Genomic DNA, 20,155 nt, shown 5'->3' on the forward strand with positions numbered 1-20,155 from the left:
GCTGTCTCCATGTTGCAGTTCAACCCCAGACAGGTTTGCAGTTGAAATCACTGAAATCTTTCCACCAGACGCTGCCTGTGAATTCAGAGTAGAGCAGGTGGCGTTTGGTGGCTGTGTCGGTTCTCCCTTTAGGCATGAAAGGGCTCCCTGAAAAAGTTGCTTTTGAATCGAGGTGTTGGAAATGGCACCTGTTATCATCAGGCTGCCACCTGCTTGCATGCGAAAGGCAAAGTGTTAGTCCCCTGCAGGAGTACACATTGATTGACCTTAACTAGATGTTGTCTCAGTCCGTTTTCTGTGTCTCTAAGTAGATACCCCAGTCTTGGTATTTGATGAAGAATAGTTAATTTGGCTTATGGTTCTGGAGGCTGGAAGTCCAAGAGCATGGCACCAGCATCTGGTGATAGCCTCTTGCTGCATTAGAACATGGCAGAGGGTGTAACGTGGTGAGCGAGAGTGGTGGTGCTAGCTTGGGTCTCTCCCCCACTCCACCCCCATCTCCCCCTTTCCCTTCCCCGTCCCCCTCCTCTGAAGCTATTAATGATGTCATGTGTGTCCTCCCCATGATCTCATCTAATACAGTCCTCTCCCAAATCACCTACCACTTGATGACAGCAACATGAATTTGGGGGTTAAGTTTCCAACATGAACTTTTGGGAGACACACTCAAGCCCTAGAAGATACTATAAAGTTAGTTGGAACCACTTCAAGAACTCCTTCTTTCCACCTACATTTTGCCCATTCTTTCACCATGGCCACACCCCATCTTCCTAGTGTGAGAATTGTCTGCTCTTCTCTGAACAGCCCTGCCCTGCCAGGCCATCCACCTCTACCCTGCTGGTAGCAGTGGAGGTGACCCACTGCTGGATGGATCTGGAAGAAGGCAGTGAAGGACATCTTCCTTCCCCACCCCCACAAATGGGGGGGTGGGGTTCAGAAGGTGGTGGGGCTGGGCATACAGAGAAGGGCTTCTTGATAGCAGACTCTCTTCATTGATGAGAGGGTCAGTGCCACCTGGCCACAGCCATTATGTGTGTTGGTGCAGCCATCAAAGATGCAATCCGAATCAGGCATTCTCTCTTAACAGTTCATTTGAAGCTGTCCATCACTCCTGTATGTGGTGTTTATGGAGTGACCTTCTTGGCCACCTTCTAAGGTTTGAATACAGTTTGTTACTCAGGGGTTCATGTGTTGGAAGTTTAGTACCATGCGGCAATGGAGGGAGGTGTGGAAACTTTAAGAGATGGGAAGAAGGCTGGGTATGGTAACTTGTGCCTTTAATTCCAGCTACCCTGGAGGCAGAGATCAGGAGGATGAAGTTTCAAGGCCAGCCTGGGCAAAAAATTAAGGAGACCTCATCTTAAACCAATAAAGCAGAAAGTGGTAGCACCCCTGTTATCCCAGCTATGTGGGAAGCATAAATAGGATTTTGTGGTTCAGGCAACCAGGCATAAACAGTCAATCCTATTCCAAAAATAACTAAAAGAAAGGTCTGGGGGATGGCTCAAGAGGTAGAGTGTTTGCCTAGCAAGTGGGAGGCCCCAATTCAAACCCCCCCAAAGAAAACAAATAAAAAAGCTGGGCATTGGTCCTTAGGTCATTGGGTGTGCTACCCCTAGAAGGGATTAGGTTGTTTTCCTGAGTTAGTTTTGGAGAGAGCAGATTGTTATAAGAACAAGCCTGATCCTGAATTGCTCATGGGCTTCCTATCTGTGGAGACAATCTCTCCCTCTCACACACACTCCCACTGCTCTGATGCCTTGAGGCTTTCACCAGAGCTAAACTGATGCTGGTGCCATGGTGCCATGGCCTCGGATCTCCAGAACCATGAGCTAAATAAACCCCCTTTTCCTTATAAAGTTACCCAGACTCAGGTATTTCATTGTAGTAACAGAAAATGACCGATTGCACATTCTTCTTTAACCTCCTTCAAGACCGACTGTCAGATATGTCATTTCTAATTTCCCAAGGGGAGAGGGCCATCCCTTCATTAGATATCTTGTCAAGGCTTCACAGTACACAAAAGTCTGAATTTATTATATTTAATTTTTATATATTTTGTGATGCTGGAGGGGGGTCCAATTCAGGGTCTTGTTCATGCTAGCAGACACTGTATCACTGAGCTACATCCTCAGCCCTTGGAGTTTTGAGACAGAGTCTTACTAATTAGCCCAGTCTGGCTTCAAACTCACAATCCTCTGCCTCAGCCTCCCTTAGTACTGGCATTACAGGCATGTACCACTACACCCAGCTCTGAGGTCTGAATTTACATAAGGACCTTCAGTTTTCATCTTTAGCACAAGGGCTTTCTCTCTTACGATGAAAGTGCCCAGTGGATTAAATGGATTTCTGCAGAGGTTTTGAAGATGTGGCTCCTCGCTGGGTGGCTGCCGTATGTAGGTCCCTTCCCCTTTGTATCCACAGAAAAGAGAACCAGATCAGAAAGTTTGAAATGTCAGACTCTAGAAAAGAGCGGTTATTAGCCAGATGCCAAAGTTGCATTAATGGTGAATGCACCACTGCCCAGAGGAACCACGCTGTGGCTAAAGGCAAAGGATCAATAAAACCAATCCTGTCTTAAAGTCTGGATGTTTTGTAGGTCATAGATTTTTTTGGCATTGATTTTTTAAAAAAGCATTGCTGTGAAAATATTCTTTATTTTGATTCCTGAAGTTTTGCTCCCTTGTCTTCATAAAGAAAAAGGAGTTTCATTAAAATTAGGAATAAGTCAAGTTTACCTCTTAGTATCCTTGTATGTCATTCCAAAGGGCAGTGAAGGACATGGCAGTCAGACAAGATAGCATGGGCTGAAGTTAAATCCCTGTCTCCAGATAAATCTTATCAATCAATTAATCAATCAATAAGCAACTTGGACAACATGCTCACAGGATTGGGGACTTTAATCCCCATTGTGAGTATTTGTTTTTCTTGGCAGTTCTAGGGTTTGAACGCAAGGCTTCATGCTTGCTCAGCAGGCACTCTACTACTTGAGCCACTGCTTCAGCCCTGTTTTATGTTGGGTATTTTGAGATAAGGTCTCACAAACTATTTGCCTGGGGCTGGCCTCAAACCTCAATCCTCCTGATCTCTGCCTCCTGAGTAGTTAGGATTACAGGCATGACCCACCAGTGCCTGTTCCCATTGTGGGCATTTTAACATGGATATTTTAGTCCTTAAATCTTAGACGGTGTTTTCTGTAGGCATGGGTGTACATATGTCTTAGTGCATCTATAGATTTTAATTGTCATCACATTTGAACTGAAGAAAGTAAGAGGTTCTGTGTCCTTCTGGTTGTTCTCTAACAGGATGTGAATACAGTTGTCCCTTAGTATCCTTGGGGATTTGTTTTCGGGCCCTTGCCCTAAACCAGAATATGAGGATGCTCTGGTCCCTTATATAAAGCATCTTAGTCTTTGCGTAGAACTACACACATATTCCCATATACTTCCAGTCATTTCTAGATGAATTATGACACCTAACACAATGCAAATGGTGTTTGGTTTAAGGGATACATCTACTCATGTTCTTAATAGTACAATTTTTTAAAAAAATTCTTTGGCCTGAAATGGTGGTACATACTTGTAATCCCAGCTACTTGAAAGACAAAGATTGGGAAGATTGCAGTCTGAGACCAGCCCGGGCCAAAAGCTAGCAAGATCCCATCTCAACAAACAAACCAGGCATGGTGGTAGATGCCTGTCTCACCACCTATGCGGGAGGCATAGGTAGGAAGATCACAGTTCAAGGCCAGCCCTAGGCAAAAATGTGAGACTCTATTAGAAAAATAACTAATGCATAAAAAAGGAATGGGGAATGGCTCAAGTGGTAGAGCACCTGCCTAGCAAGTGCAAGGCCCTGAGTTCAAACCCCAGTACCGCCCAAAGAATAATAATAATAATAATAATAATAATAATAATAATAATAGTGGGAGACGGAGAAAAGTAAAGAACAGTTTTGATCCTCAGTTGGTTGGATCTGTGGATGTGGAGCCCACAGATAAGGAGGGCTGGCTGAACTCGTATGTGCAACCCGGTGTCAAGCCCCGGGAGACACAGCATACAGTAGAGATGGGTCCACCCCCAAGGATAGGCGCTATATGCTCACCTGCTGGTCCCCTCTGACACCATTTCCCTCCATCCTGGCAGTCAGGGCCTGGACATCCTTGACCACGGGTTACCACTCTTTAGTATGCTTCTGAGAGGACAACTGGGGACTGCTGTTTCTGGAAATTATGTCCAAAGAATTGCCAGGTTCCTTACATTCCCCCCTACAGCCCAGTCACCCTGTGTGAAGTCATTGAGGCTGCCCAGTGCTCCTGACCTGGCCTCTGGTTACCAGTGTTTTGGGAGACATCCAGCACCTCATTTTCTCCTGGGACCAGGTCTTTGGAATTGACCTGCCAGCTTCAGGATTTGGCATGGGGTAATTCCGGAGAATGTTCATACCCTACGGCTTCCTTTCCAGTGACAGTTTTCCTCATATGGGCCATGGTCTGTGGGCCATCCTATGGAAGTGCTGGGAACCTTTTGCCATTCTAATGCCATCCTAGTTACCAAGAGACAATCATCCGGGAGCCCCGTGTGGGCGATGGAGTCAGGGCTTCCTGTCAACGGTGAATTTTTGTGCAGTGGAGTCACGCGCTGGAAGCTTGTGTCTTGTCAGTAATCATACCCACACTCTGAGAGTCTGAACTGGATGAAATGGTGACCTGCGGCTCAGTTCTTCTGGGGATGACCACAGCGTGGTGGTGAGGACCATCTGTAAAGGCAGCTGCATAGCAAGATAGGCTTGGGACACCATTGTTAACAAGGTGCTTCTCTGGGCACTGTGGCCGACACAGGGGTAAAGGGCTATTAGTTTATGAGCTCCCCAGGAAGACAAGATTGAAGAAAGAGGAGTGCAGGGATGTGAGCTCAGAGCCTGGGCAAAGATCACCTGCCTGTCACCATGGCACCTTCTCCATCTTCAGTCCCTACCTCTGACCCCAAGTCCCATTAACCGTCACCACCTAAATGCCCACTGAGCCGCTCTCCTCCTTGCTCATCTTCACTGTTCTAATTTAATATCCCATTTCTTTTTTTTTCAGTTTGGTTAATTGTGGTAAAGTCAACATAATATAAAATTTACCATCTTACCATTTCCTGTTTTGGTGGTGCTCGTGAGTGAACTTAGGATCTCCTGCTTGCTAGGCAAGTACACTTTTAGTTTGGTTTCCAGATAGGGTCTTGTGCTTTGCCTGGGCCAGCCTTAGACTGAGATTCTCCTCCTTCTACCTACAGAGTAGCTGGGATTACAGGCAGGTAACACCACACCCAGTGCCCCCCATCTTCCCATCTTAACCTTTTCTTTTTTCTGTACTGGGGGCTGAACTCAGGGTTTACTACTTGCTAAGCAGGCACTCTACCACTTGAACCATACCTTCAGCCCTTTTGGCTCTGGCTCTTTTGGAGATATGGTCTCACTTTTTGCCCAAGCTGGCCTGGACCTCCATCCTCTTATTTTACACTTCTCACTATCACTGTAATGACAGGCACACGCCACCTATTCTTATTGGTTGAGACAAGGTCTCATTCACTTTTTTTCTCCTGGCTGGCCTGGAACCACCATCCTCCTGATCTCAGTTTCCCACATAGCTTGGATGACAGGCATGCACCACCACACCCACCCCCATCATAACCATTTTTTAAATATGCAGGTTCTATTTCTTAACTGGGAACTACTTGAATAAGTTTATAAAAGTAAATAACTGTACTACAAACAAAAGAGCACAAATGATATAAAGGTGCAGCTCGTTTTTTAAATTTTTGCTGTATAAAATGGTTGAAATTCTTTTTTTTTCTTTTTTTATTGTTGTACTGGGGGTACATTGTGACATTTACAGCAGTTCTTACAATATAACCATAGTTGAATTCACCCCCTCCATCTTTCTCCTTCCCCCCCATTCCTGGAATGGTTTCAGCAGGTCTTATTCTTCCATTTTCATACATGAGTACATATTTCCACCATATTTGCCTCCTACACCCTATCCTTATATCCTCCCCTCTCCTGCTGGTACCAACCCCCAGACAGGACCTGTGTTGCCTCCCTGTTCTCTGTTTAAAAGTACAGAGAACATTTGAGTAAACACTCAGCCTAAGAAATAGAAAGTGAGTCAAACTTGTATGCCCTCTCTACGCCTCTCCTGATGGAGCCCTTGGCGTCCTCTGGAGGATTACGATAGTGTTTTACCAGTCTGTCTTCCTCTGTTCTTCTGTTTCCCAAATCTCCATGCTGGGTGCAGAGAGGTTGGATGGAAAGAGAAATCCTACGTGTCATATACCTGGTGGACATTGCCCAGTGACTGTGTGTGGTGGTGGGGGGGCAGGCAGTGAAGTGCTGAGTCCTGGGCGCTAGGTCCAAGCCTTGTCCTCATTGCAGGGTCCCTGTGGCTCCATGATGCACATCCCGTAAACCACAGTTACGTCGTTGTTCCTCGTCTCCCCTCTCTGCCTCTGAGCCTGTGAGGCTGGTGCTGTGTCGAGTTTCTCTGTGTTGCTCAGTCAAGACGGTTCCTGCAAATTCAGCCCCTTGGTGGCCACTGTTTGCTGTGGATTGAGGAGGACAGAGAGGTCAGGACAAACCTGTCGAGGAGGGAGACTGATGTGGTCTTCAATGATCTGTACATTCATTTTTTTTGTTGTAGTATAGAATTTTATTTCAAATCAATTATAAATTCATAGTAGTACTTTCACATGGTAAAATAAAACTTCAAACAGCATTTGAAAATGTGGACTAATACCAGCCTTAATTCCATATGGAATTCCACCTCTGTCCTCCCCCAAAATGTACTTTATTCATCATTTGCATCTTATTTTTAATTGACACCCCATAATTGCCTTAGTCTGAGGGTACAATCTGATGTCCCCATTGCTGTGTACCTTGCCATGGAGGGCAGATTCAGACTTGAAGCGTTAATGTCTCTCCTTATCTATCCTCATTATATCTTATTAATGAAAATTACTTCTCTCTCTCTCTCTCTCTCTCTCTCTGTTACTGGATTGAACTACTAGGGGCTGTGTGCTTGCTAGGAAGGTGCCCCACCACTTGAGTCATGTCCCCAACCCTTTTGCACTTTAGTTATTTTTCAAATAGGGCCTCCCATCTTTGCCTGAGGTTTAGCCCCAGGCCGTGATCCTTCTCTCTCTGCGTCCCACATAGCTGGGCTCACAGGCATGTGCCACCACAACTGGCTTATTTGTTAAAGTGGGATCTTGCTTACTTTTTGCCTGGGCTGGCTTTGAACCATGATCCTCTCGATCTCCTCCTCCTGATCTTCACCTGCAGAGTAGCTGGGATTATAGGCAAGATCCACAAGGTGTGGCCCTCTTTTGTTTTGATTTTCTTTTGAGAGAAACTACGCTGATCTTGTCTTGGTCACCTGGGAGGCCCCTAACAGAGTGAGTCTTGTAGAGGGTTCACAAATGAGCTTGTGAGTTCTGGTGCCTGAGGTGGGCATCCTGGTCACTCTCCTTGCTGCCTTTCCCTCTGCCTAGCTCCTGTCCTCCTTGGTACAGTAACACGTGAGGCAGCCAGGTGAGAATGTCAGATCCTTTGTGGTTTCTTTTCACTTTCGTTGTTCGTTTTGTGGTACTGGGGTTTAAACTCACTGCCTGTGCTTGCTAGACAAGGGCTGTACTGCTTGAGCCACACACCCAGCCCTTTTTGCTTCAGTTGTTTTTCAGGCAGGGTCTCGTACTTGTCTCGCCCTGGCTGGCCTTGGACTGCAATCCTCCTGTGCCTCCCCTGAGGTGATGGAGCGGGCAGTGTACCTCTCGGGCTGGCCACAGTCTGTGAAGTCCTGACTCTGTTCTTTCCCATGTCCCTTCCCACAGCGACCGCCTCCGGGTGACGATGGCTGCGTGAGCATCTGCCATGGCTCACCACAAGTGCCAGAGCACCGTGAGTGGCATGTTGGACCACAGGGCCAGGCCAGGCCCCATCCCCCACGGCCAGGAGCCTGAAAGCGAGGACTCAGAGCTGCCATCGGATGGCTACATGCCCAAAGGTCTGGAGCTGGCTGCCCTGAGGCCGGAGAGCCCCCCACCTGAGGAGCAGGAGTGTCACAACCATAGCCCTGACGGAGACTCCAGCTCTGACTATGTGAACAACACCTCTGAGGAGGAGGACTACGATGAGGGGCTCCCCGAGGAGGAGGAGGGCATCACCTACTACATCCGCTACTGCCCCGAGGATGACAGCTACCTGGAGGGCATGGACTGTAATGGGGAGGAATACGTGACCCATGGCCCTGTGGACACCGATGAGTGCCAGGAGGCGGTGGAGGAGTGGACAGACTCAGCAGGCCTGCACCCCCACGGCCATGGTGCCGAAGGCAGCCAGGACTACCCAGATGACCACCTGCCTATCCCAGAGGATGAGCCGTCCATCCTAGAGGCCCACGACCAGGAGGAAGACAGCCCCTACTGTCACAGCAAAGAGGGATACCAGGACTACTACCCCACAGAAGCCAATGGGAACGCAGGTGGCACCTCCCCCTACCGCCTGAGGCGCGGGGATGGGGACCTGGAGGACCAGGAGGAGGACATCGACCAGATTGTGGCTGAGATCAAGATGAGTTTGAGTATGGCTAGCATCACCAGCGCCAGTGAGGCCAGCCCAGAGCATGTGCCCGAGTCAGGGCCTGGGGACTCCACGGAGGCCTGCCCACCTGGCGAGGCCAGCCTAGGGCCCAGCCGTCATGAGGCAAGGCCCAAATCGCTGAACCTCCCTCCTGAGGCCAAGCACCCCGGAGACCCCCAGAGGGGCTTTAAGACCAAGACCAGAACCCCAGAGGATAGGCCAAAGTGGCCTCAAGAGCAGGTAGGTCTTGGCTGTCTCCAGGGAAGGGAGCAGAGGGGCCCAGAGAGCTGTGGTGCAGCCCCACTAGATGCTAGAGGGAGGCTGTGTGATGATGACCTGCGGGAGGGACCTGGCTGCCTTCTGGTTTAAAATGTGAGCTTAGTCCCTCATTTGCTTAGTTGCGTGGCATATTTCAGGGACATTCTGGCCACTCTGAAGCCCATCCCTCAGATCCAGGAGCTAATAGTAGAAGTCTTCCATTGAAAGATGATTGGAAGCCAGTGTTCCTCTCCTCCCTGCTCAGGTCAGTTTTTAGCCCACTGCCCTGGATCTTCTTGTGGCAGAGGAGTATCCCTGTGACAATCTCCTGTCTCTCCAGGTGACTTCCTCGGGCTATCAGGGCATTGGCAAGGGGATGTGTGTGTTGGCGGGGAGCGGGAGAGAGTGTTATTGTTCACACACTGCGCTGCCTGAGTGCATTCCACAGTGGCCTTTGCATCAGAGTTACTTGTCTCCAAAACTCTTAGGCCTGATGGACCTTAGCAGTGGATACCTACTCTAATTTAAAAATAAATTTTTAAAGTTTGACAAAGTCTCAAAGAAGAAGTGCATGCTAGTGAGGGCAATGGGGAGGACCGTAAGTCCATTTTCTTTTAATTATAGCACAGGAAGCATTATTCTGATAAACATATTTGAAAAGCTGCCCTTCAAAGGGAAAAAGAAAGAAAAGAACAAACTCACCATGATGTGATGGTTGGATTTGTATAAAGGATCTTCGAATTTGGTCCATTCTGAAGACTGCTTTCATCATTTTTAAAGCCTTAATTATTTTTTTCCCAGAAGAGTTCATGAGTTTGAAATATGAGTACACACACACACACACACACACACACACACACACACAGTGAAAATATGTGTTTGTAATATACATCATTCTGACTCATGGTTAGATTCCTGGCACGTATTTTTCTTTCTAATGATTATTAAGCATGAGTTGACTTCTCTTTGGAGGTGTTCCTGCTACTCACAGCAATTCTCCATTCATAGGGGGTAGGATATAAAGAAACTGCCATTGTGCTAACGGATGTTGGGGAGCTCACCCCAACACCAAAAGGCAGGTGCTCTGTGCTCTGGGTCAAAGCACCGATGTCCTTACTCTTTCACGGAGCCTGGACTCATCCCCAACAATGGTGATGGCACCGCAGGGATTGATACAGGCTGCACCAGGGAGTGTGCCATATTGCTTTTTGTTGTTACAAAATTCTATCAAGAGAAAATTATCTTTAGAGCCTAGTGGGGAGTGAGAAAGACCTGGCGTTGTGTTCTTTTTTCTGCTTTGTGCTAGGCAGATGCTAATTTGAGTGAAATTCCACAGACCTTTGGGTTGAAGAGATGGGAGGCTGAATGAGTGGGTGTGAATGAATGAGTGAATGAAGTGGTGGTGGTGGCTGTTTGAAGGGCAGGTGGAGTAGGGGACATCCCAGGCCATCATTGTGATGGACAAGAAGGAAGTCTGCTCTTCAGAGAAGTGACATTGAGTGCAAAAGCAGGTGACTTTGGTCCCTAAGCAGAGTGTGTCCTCAAGGCAAATGTTATTTAAGACACTAGAAAAGCTCATTTAAGCTGGCTAATGATCGGATAGCTTTTTGTATTTGCCATTCATTCAATAATTCATTCATTCGTTCACTAATTCATCCATTCATTCATAAACTAATTCCAGCCAGGGGAGAGCCTAGCCATTCCCAGCTCAGGACTGACCAGGGTTTGATGAATGAAGGACTCTGATTGCTCCTTGGGAGGATGCTACAGGGTCTGGTGCTGGTAGACAGGCTCTTCATGTCCTGTAGGCTCAGCAGCCCATTTCATATGGCGAACTCTGAAATTGGACCGCAGTTAGCCACTGGTGGTAGACATCTCCCTGAAAGCAAGATTCTGTGTAAAGAACATGCACTGGGTAATTTGGTGGTGTCTTGTTTAATAAAATCACAGCTTCCTTTCCTGAGAAGAAATCTCTTACTTCCCAGGGGAAAGCCAAGCTGGGCCAGGAGCCAAGGGAAGCCTGGCTCACAAGAGGTGCTCTGGGTGCTACTGAGTCCCCAGCACACCTTCGTGACATCTGTACTTTTAGGATAGTGCTGCCTAGAGTAAAGGCTGTGGCAAGAGAGAGACTGAGGGAGAAGTGGGTGACATTGGCCACCTACATGCTTTAGATCATAGCTTTTAAAGTGTGGTTTGGGGTCCAGCAATGTGGGCATCACTAGGCTTTAACCCAGAACTGCTGAATCCTAATTTGCAATTCAAAGATGCCACATGCAAGTTGGAAAAGTGGTGTCGTTGAAGGAAAGACTTCCACAGTGTCCCTCTTCTCTTTTGTACTCATTTTAAAGCTTGAAAAAGTAAGTCATTGATACCATTAAGGTTATAGGTTGTGTATTCCTAATCTGAATATCTAAACTCTGAAATACCCTTAACGTCTGAAACTTTGCTGACATAATTCTACAAGTGGAAAATTCTGCACCTCACCTCCCAAGACAGGTATAGCCAAAACACAGATGTGCTGAAAATGTTGTGTAAAATTACTTCAGGCTGTGTGTATAAGGTGCACATGAAGCATAAATGGATTTTGCATTGAAACTTGGATTCTATTCCCAAAAAGTATTCCAAACTGAAAAAAAAATCCCAAATCCAAGACACTGTGGTCCCTAACCTTTTGTATAAGGGATATTCAGCCTGTATTGAATAGCTTTCATTTAGCCATTGTGTGACAATAAATACCACAGAGTTAGCAAAGAGAAGAGGAAAACTTCATTCCCACCACCCCACCACCCCAGCATATAGAGCTGTTTTCACTTTTCTGTGTCCTTTTCAGACTGTAATGCTGAACATGAATTGCACAGCTGTCGTTTGGCCCAGATGTAATTTTGTCATTGAGCTCTGTCTTAAAACATTTCTCCATGTTGCCATATAATTTCCATGATTATTTTTATTGACCTTTTAATGTTACATTTGGTCATGGGCCACACGTTGATTTGTCGGTGCAGATCCTGCAGTGACACACAGGGTGTAGAAGGCATTTTTGTCCTGAATATAAAGCTGGCAGAGACGTCTTTGCATGAAATGTTCTCTTTCTTTTGGTATCATACCTGAGGATAAATTCCTGTACTATACATCAGTGTTAACCACTGAAATGTCCCCATGGTTTCCTTGTCTGATGGTTTCTCTTCTGTGAATGTTCAATCCTTGACTTTTATGTTTTGGGGTTTTGATTTTTTTCCATTTCATATGCTTTTCACTGTAGGTGTTTTCCTTAGAATTTGCTCATATTATTTTCATCATCTCCATGGCATTTTTAAGACATGAATGACCAATCTGTCACCCTTCCACAGGGGGATTCATTTGCATGGTTCTTTCTTCCCAAACTGGGTGGTGAACTTACAGTGGGTACTATTTTAGTCTGACCCATATAGAAGATGAGTTCCTGTGTGCGACAGGAAGGTGACTGTGTGGCCTCTGGAACCCTCTTGTGCTCTAGAATGCTGTGTGTGTTGAAAGGGCGCCAATTGTGCAACTCCAATAGACCAAGGGGTCTGCCCTGAGGTGATGGGGAGCATGATATTAGAGACCACATGGTGTTGTGGAACTTTATTACAGAGAGTTTTAAATCGCAGAGACAAACTGTCGGTCTTGGGAAACCTGAATTGGGATTTCCCGAAGCCTGTTGTTAGAGTTGTTGTAAATAAAGTCCAGTTTGACCCTGAATACCTGTGGGCTCTGTATTTGTGACTTTGTGTACTTGTTGTAATTTTCTGAGAATCCTAAAGCCAATACTTGTGACTCTTCTGCAGTCATTTGCAGATACGGGCAAAGAGGGGAAACCTAAGAGCTACCAGGTTGAGTCCCCAGCTGAGGCTGAGCAAGGCATTGCCTTCTTGTTTCAGTCTTTATACTGCAACCTCTTCGCAGTCTATAAAGTGCCTTATTTATTTATTTATTTTTTGCATTCTTGTTGGTGATTTTTTTTTCTTTTGGATGGGAATGGGATATGAACTCAACGCTTCATGCAAGCAAAGCATGCACTCTACTGCTTGAACCACACCTCCAGTCCATTTTGCTCTGGTTATTTTGGAGATGAGGGCTCGTGAACTATTTGCCGAGGCTGGCCTCAAACTGCAATCCTCCTGATCTCAGACTCCCAAGTAGGTAGGATTATAAGTGTGATTCATGGCACCTGGCTTGATGATTTTTTTAATTGTGGTGATAAAGTTACCCTCCAAATGCAATGCTAAAGTTCTGTCCTAAGCACAAGAAGGGTGCCATGTGCCCTCAGGAGGAAAAATGTGTGTTAGATGAACTTTGTTTAGGTGTAAGCCATTAGGGCTGTCGGCCACCTGTTCATTGTTAATAAACAGTTCATGATCAATATCAAGGTGCATCCAGAAAAAGGAAAGGAAATTTGGTGACCTGTGTGTGCCTCACACTTTGGAAAGTGCTATAGTAACATCTACCATGTTTGATGAAATTATGGAAAAGAAGGTACGTGGCTCAATTTGCAGGTTCATGAGATAATGAGTAATTAAAACAATCACAGTGGACAGACTGAAAGCCCATGAAATTTATGCTCCTGTGATCCAGTGTCAGGAAAATGTTGTATTTTTCTTAACTAGTTTTTTTATTATAAAGAAATATTGGATATAATTATTTGCGATTAGCATCTATTCGAGGAGGTATCTTTAAAACAGAAACATACATAAAACAAGGTTCTCTATCAATTGATTGACAAAAATATGACTGAAGGCTTGCAGGAACCTAACCTGGTATCTCCTAGGAGCAGTTGTTCTGTATTCACAAAGTCAGTGTTTGTAGCAACATAACAGGACTACATAACAGGAAAGACACTTGACTATACAGTCATTCCTCCTTGTGCAAGGGCTCCAAGACTCTTTGTAGATATCAAAATCCATGAGGCTCCAGTCCCTTATAAAAGTATTATGTATAGCATTTGTGCCTATAACTTATGTATATCTTCTCAATACTTTGTATTATCTCTAGATAATACAATGACTTATAATACCTTATAATATAATACTTCTAATGTAAGAGCTGTGCAAATAGATGTTAGACTGTATTGTTTAGTGGCATAGTAACAAGAAAAAAAGGCAGTATCTGTTCAAAACAGATGCATTTTCTTTTTTTCTGAATTATTTTCCATCCATCTGGGGTTGAACCCCCAGATATGGAACCACAGATGCAGAGGGTCAACCTTATTTAGTTGGCAAATGAGTTTGGGCAACTTCTTGGAGGTTCACTTGTTGTTTACAAATGAACTCCCTTTGGTCCCAAATACACTGCTGTAGCAGTGATACCAGTGTTGATTGTCCTTACTCTCTTCAAGCAGGATCTATGGGGAAAATATCAACCCAAGCTTCACATCCTAGGGGACAAAGGCCTAGAACACATGATCCCCAAAGACCTCTCCCTGAATGGCTCGATTTCAGGATCATTCAACATCCACCCAAATGGTGATGATGGGAAGATTGTCACCCTCGTCACCATTGGGACCCTTCATTTCTGCAGATTTAATGTTTCTTTTTTTTGCAATTTGTAGAAGGCTCCTGGGCTGATGGAGGTAGTGCTGGTGGTAGGGTCTGCAGCACCATGTGAAGAGCTCTAAGTCTGATCTCAGTAATCCCTAGAACAGCACAAAAAGATAGTAAGGAGGTTAGTCTCACAGTACAGATGAGGAAGTTGAGCCCACATGGAATAAATACCTCACCTTTGGTTACAAAGCTTGAAAGAGCTAATCAGATGATGACATCCAAAAGAATGACTGACACTGCACTGGAAGCCTGGATGGGCCTCCAGAAAAGGAGATGTTTGGTTGTGTACGGTGTGCCCATGAGGCCACCAACCCATAATGAACTGAGCCAAGTTCCTCTTGGAGAGTGCTATTCTTGTCTGTTTCCTTGGTTTTAAAAGGCTTGGTGTGCTCTGCTGTCCCCAGTGAGCATGTCATGTCACCAGAGAGATGACCGTTAGACATGGAGGCTCCAGTCTGCCAAATTGTCCCAGCCTCAGGTGCTGACATGTCCTGACTTCATGAGGGCACAGGCTACAGGTCAAACAAGTCAAGTAGAGAAGTTTATATGGAATTTTTCTTAATTTTATTGACCTGTGCTGAAATACATTGTTTTTAAAATATGCAGCAATTAAAGAATGTGTGGTTTAGTCCCACCCAGCTCATCCTGAGTGTCCTGATAGAACTGGTATTTCTATACCCACTGCTATGAGCCTCTTCCATCTGGCACTGTAAAGTGAGAGTGGATAAAGGACCCCAGCCAGGCACCCACTGCCTGGCTTGTGTCATGGCTCCAGGGGTGAGCTTTGTGGACCTGACAAGTCATTGGTGCCCCTCCCTGTAAGGGAGCTGTTTGCTGATTCGTGCTTCCCCAGAGTCACTCAGCTGTACTCTTGGGGTCACTGCCAGAGCATGTCTGTCCAACACCGCACTTCCTGGCTCCATAGGTTCATGAGGTGGCCATGGATGGCATGTTCCCTGGGTGCTCCTGGGAGGTGTACCGAGCATCAGGGTATGGAGTATTCCTCCCCACTGCCCCAGAGGACTGTGGTATGGTAAGCCACTTTGCTTCTCTGTTCTGAATCTCTCCCTTTAGAGACTGATTTCTTTGACCGTGGCAGGTATTCCCGGTCTAGGACCTCAACAATCACTCAGCTGAAAGCATTTGATTTACACAACAGCCGTACACAGCAGCTCCGCAGCAGGGGTCCACAAACCAAACGCTTGTTTTGATTATTTGAGGTTTTCATGATTTCTGTTTATCACCAACCCAGCTAGGGCTTTCTAGAAAGAGCCCTCTGATAATAGGAAAAAAAGAAAATCAATACATCATAGCCAACTTAATACAGCAGTTAAAGTGAGGCGTGATACAGGACCCGAGGCCACAGTGAACACACACTCATATCCATCAGTGCTCATTGCAGAGTTGCCTTAGCTGTGACTTGGCATTCAATCGAGCCTTGTTTTGCAAAGGTCTTTGTGAGATTGCAATAAGAAAGCTGGAGCGAAATAGGCAGAGAGGGTGCTAAGTGCACAGGTAACCTTGACCTACCCCCTAGGTAGGAGGCAGTGGCACTATTTGGTGCCCCATTTGGTGGGCATTTAAAGCAAGTATTAGCTCCTGCTTTACAGAAGAGGACCGAGAGAGGAGCATTGTGGCCTGTCGGTACCCAGGTGCCCCCTTCATTTGTATGCAGCAGAGCAGCAGATGTGCAGACAGGGGCCATGCAAAGAGCACTTTTGGTGCTTGCACTCCACATTGGATGGAGCCTGCAGCTGGTGCTGAGGAACGGAGTTTCTGGGGATCATGGAGACCTTCACCTAGCCCGACCAGGGGAAGGTCCTCCAGCCCCCGGCTTGGCAGAATACAGCTGGACTCTTCCCTCCCATAGCCCTGCCCACAGCTTCTGGATCCCACTCCTCCTGCCTGCCCTGCTCATCGGGCATCAGAGTCAGCCCTCTTGCATCTGCACTTGGATGTGGTTTCAGTGTACCTTGTTGTGCGCGCAGGGCCTTTCCCAGCACCTTCCTCTCCCAGGAAAGTGACAGGTGACCTCTGGACCTAGCTTTATAATGCCCAGCACTGTCTGGAACCATGAATTCTTGTGGGTGCTGATGATGTTGTTAGCCATATGCCATCCTGCCCCCCACCAAAGTCACCCTCCCACACCACCCTCACAGGCACTTGCTGGGTCTGAGCTTCCACTCTTGATATTCTGGGCCCATTTGCTCGGTCAGCAGAACTGGTCTATTTAATTTTTAGAGAGCATCTTTGTGATCTCTCACCAGAGCTGGCTGTTATTGTCACGGAGCAGTTTATTTATCAGGACTCAGATTATTTGCAGTACTTCAAAATCCTGTTAGAGCCAGAATTTCAATTTTCAAAACTTGATTAATTTATTTACATTTATGATTTTCATTGTACTTGTTTAGGGGATACAGCGTGATAATCAATCATGTATACAGTGTGTAAGGATTAAATCAAGGTAGTGGGCATTACCGACATCTTGAACTTTGAAAGAACATTTTCATTAACATGTAGGAATTGTTGGAGTAAATTACTAACTGCTGTCTAGAATCTGTGTGTCCCCCTCCCCCTGTCCAGACCTTGGGAGAGTGCAGAAGGCAGTGTTAGGAGTACAGGTGCCACAGCCAGAATGCCTGGACCCCACCCCACTGCAGTAGCTCCAGGCTCTGGAACATTCCAGACACGTGACCTGCATTAATGCCTACCCCTCTCCTGGGGCCATGAGGAGGAAGGTTGGTCTGGGTCTGGGTGTAGATACATGGTAAGGGGCTTGTAGTGCTCCCCCAATGATGAGTTTTATGTCAAGAGAATCTTGGGGTGCTGAGGAGGCTGTTTGAGTACAACCCATGCTGGACAGGGCTAAGGACACCAGTGGAGCAAGATGGTGGCCCCGCCCTCAGGAGTGACACAGGGAGAGGTAACCCTAGCTGGTGAGGCAGGATAGGAGGTGAACCTGGACTGACCAGGGCCACCCTGAAGTCGGGTGGATGGAGTGGGGGTGGCTGTCACAGACAAAGAAGTGCATAGTACCACACATGATATGCTCACCTGAGATGTGACAGTGTGGCATGGCAGTCACAGGGTTTACCCACAGCATTTAGGTCACAGTCAATACTAAAAAGTTATTAAAAATGATAGAGGACTATGGTAGTAGAGGCTCACCAAAAATAACTCCCAACTATATGTCAGATTGTATCATAGATGGCATAGGAGTACTAAGCACAACTCAGACTTGGGTTCCCACGCCATCTTGGCACATCCTCTGCCTCCTGTTCTGCTGTTCCCAATTTAGGGGACAGGAGACCCTCAGACAACTCTCATGACTTCCCTGGTTTTCTCAGACCCGATTTATAATAGGAATTTAACTGAGAACCCCACACTTGTCTTCCAGTCACACAAGCTGGTCTCATCCATTACTAACTCAAAATGCTGTCAGAGGTTCTCTTAACCCTAGGCACCTTCTCCCCAGCTTTCTTCAAAGCTGACTCTGTCACACCAGGCCACCCTCATGTCCTAAGCTGGCTAGATCCACACTCCTTCCCACCCAATTCATGCAAATTATGTACCCCAGGTACCAGGGACACAAAGGTCAAAAAGAGCATGGTCCTGCATCTGAAACTCCTTCTGGAGAGAGGCAGACAAGAGACTGCTCTCTCCCACCCCCACCACTCCCATCCAGGTGGGACTGGGTGCTCTGAGGGGTGTCAGCCTTCTTCTAAGTTCAGGCAGTCTTAGGGATGGGCTCTAGAGTGGCTGAGAAGTACAGAGGCTCTGGGACTTTGAGGGGCCTTTGAGAAGTCAGCCAATGAGGTGAGACTGAACATAGAGGTGTGTGGTGTCTTCAGCATGGAGTGGGGCTATAACTGATGGGTTGTAAGCCCACAAAGAGGACAAGGGGAAGGCAGAGGACCTGAATGAAGATAGCAATGAAAGGGAAACAGAGTAGGGTCACCGTGGATGAGGAAGGGAGCTAGGAAAGAACTGTGGTGTAGGAGCTGAGGGGTGGGAACATCAGGAAGGCCAAAGGTAGCAAGGCAGATGTGGGGAAACTTGCTGAGAAGAAATTACTTACTGTCTGTAGCTACCAAGGTTCCCCCAGATCTGGGGGATTAGGAGGGCAGAGAGCCACCCTCAGGAGTAGAAAAGGGAGGGACCTGAGGAGGCGCCACCAGGGAGAGAATGATCACTGTGTGTGATATTGTCTTGAATTGCACTAATTTGCCAGTGGTATGTGTCTAGAGCAGATTGTGGGGTCTGAGAGAGGGGGTACAGGATCTGAGGCAGGGAGCTGACCTGTGTGTACCCCCCCACTGTTTGCTCCCAGGGATACCAGGGACACCTGCAGCACTCACATGGTGCCTGACACTTATCAGAGGCTGGACAGACATCGAGCTGACAAAACTCATTAGTCACATGACATCCCTAGGAAGTACAGAGCTTCATGCAAGAATTTTTAGAAACATCGTTTGTTTGGGAAGGAAGCCCATGGGGCTGAACATAAGACGCAGAAATGCATAATGTCACACATGGTATGGTCACTGGAGATACGAAAATGTAGCATGGCAGTCACGGGCTCTCATCCCGCAGCATCCAGGTCACAGTTGATGCTAATTAGTTATTAAAAAATGACATGGGACTATGGTGATAGGGGCTCCCCAGTGTTGCAGGCAGTTCAGGAAAACTTAGAACAACTCAGACATGTTGAGACATGTTGTGACAGATAGAATGGTGCCCCTGGAGCAAGTGGTGCCTTCCACAGCCTGTCCAGTCCAGGTTTGTCAGCTGATTCTACCATCTACCTTCACAGAAGAGAAGCTGGTCTCTCTGCACCTGAGACCAAGCCAAGGCCCAAACAATTGGAGTTGAAGGATGTTCAGAACTTGGTTTTCAGAAGCTCATTGTATGCTTTCTCTAGTTTCAACAGCTGACACACAGTCCAGGTCTGCATCCATGAACCAGATCCTGGTCCATTTCAGAGATATTTATTGAGATCAAGTCATGTACTGTCCTTCATGCTAACCCATGGATGGCATGGCCTGCTGCGGCTGCAGACCAGCTGTTCATGTCAGTGAACCTGTGCTGGGCATTGGATGGGAGGATTCTGCAACATGAGACTGGCTCAGGGGAAGAGGGCTGGTTGGACAGGTGTTGCTGTTGGGAAAGTATTTCCCATTCATCGTCCTTTCTCCTTGGCTACCCTTCCTTCTGTCCTTTGACCTACATGCTTATATGTGGCCTCTGATTCTGTCACTGAGACCCCTCTGCCCACTGTAGTTTTTAATGTATTCTAGTTGCCCTCTGACACTTCCTACCCAGCCTTTGGGCCCACTGCTTCTCCTCAAAGCAGCCCAACTGGGAGGTGTCTTTTCCTGACCTTTACTCTAAGTTCTGTGGGTCTACTGACTTTTGGCCATTGCGTCCCCCTCCCCCGATACAGACTGGCCCACCCAGCATCTTCCTCAGGTGCTCTCAAACTGAGACTATGCTACACGTAGGCCAGGTCTCTCAGGTGCCTGGGTTCCTTTTGCCACTCTTATTTTTTCTTTTCTAGACACTGAAAGTAGAAACTTTTCTTTAGTATGATCTATGCCCTGCTGAATTTATTTGTTCCTTAGGTATTATTATTTTTTATTTATTTTAGTGCTGGGGATGGACCCTAGGGCCTTGCACATGCTAGATAAGTGCTCTACATCCCCAGGCCTTTCTTTTGTTTT

The 20,155-nt window shown here is 46.7% G+C and overlaps 1 protein-coding gene across 9 annotated transcripts in view; it reads left to right on the forward strand.

The window, feature by feature from the left end:
* The window catches only part of Apba2 (amyloid beta precursor protein binding family A member 2), a 306,198-nt gene that overhangs the window by 234,010 nt on the left and 52,033 nt on the right, over positions 1–20,155 (forward strand). For all 9 annotated transcript variants that reach the window (XM_074061687.1, XM_074061691.1, XM_074061689.1 and 6 more), the window contains one exon: positions 7,872–8,859. In XM_074061687.1, coding sequence (XP_073917788.1) covers positions 7,912–8,859 — 948 coding nt within the window. In that variant the 5' untranslated portion in view covers positions 7,872–7,911. The remainder of the gene's footprint in view (positions 1–7,871; positions 8,860–20,155) is intronic.

The sequence above is a fragment of the Castor canadensis genome, chromosome 19 (assembly GCF_047511655.1).
Source record: "Castor canadensis chromosome 19, mCasCan1.hap1v2, whole genome shotgun sequence".
Taxonomy (NCBI): Eukaryota; Metazoa; Chordata; class Mammalia; order Rodentia; family Castoridae; genus Castor; species Castor canadensis.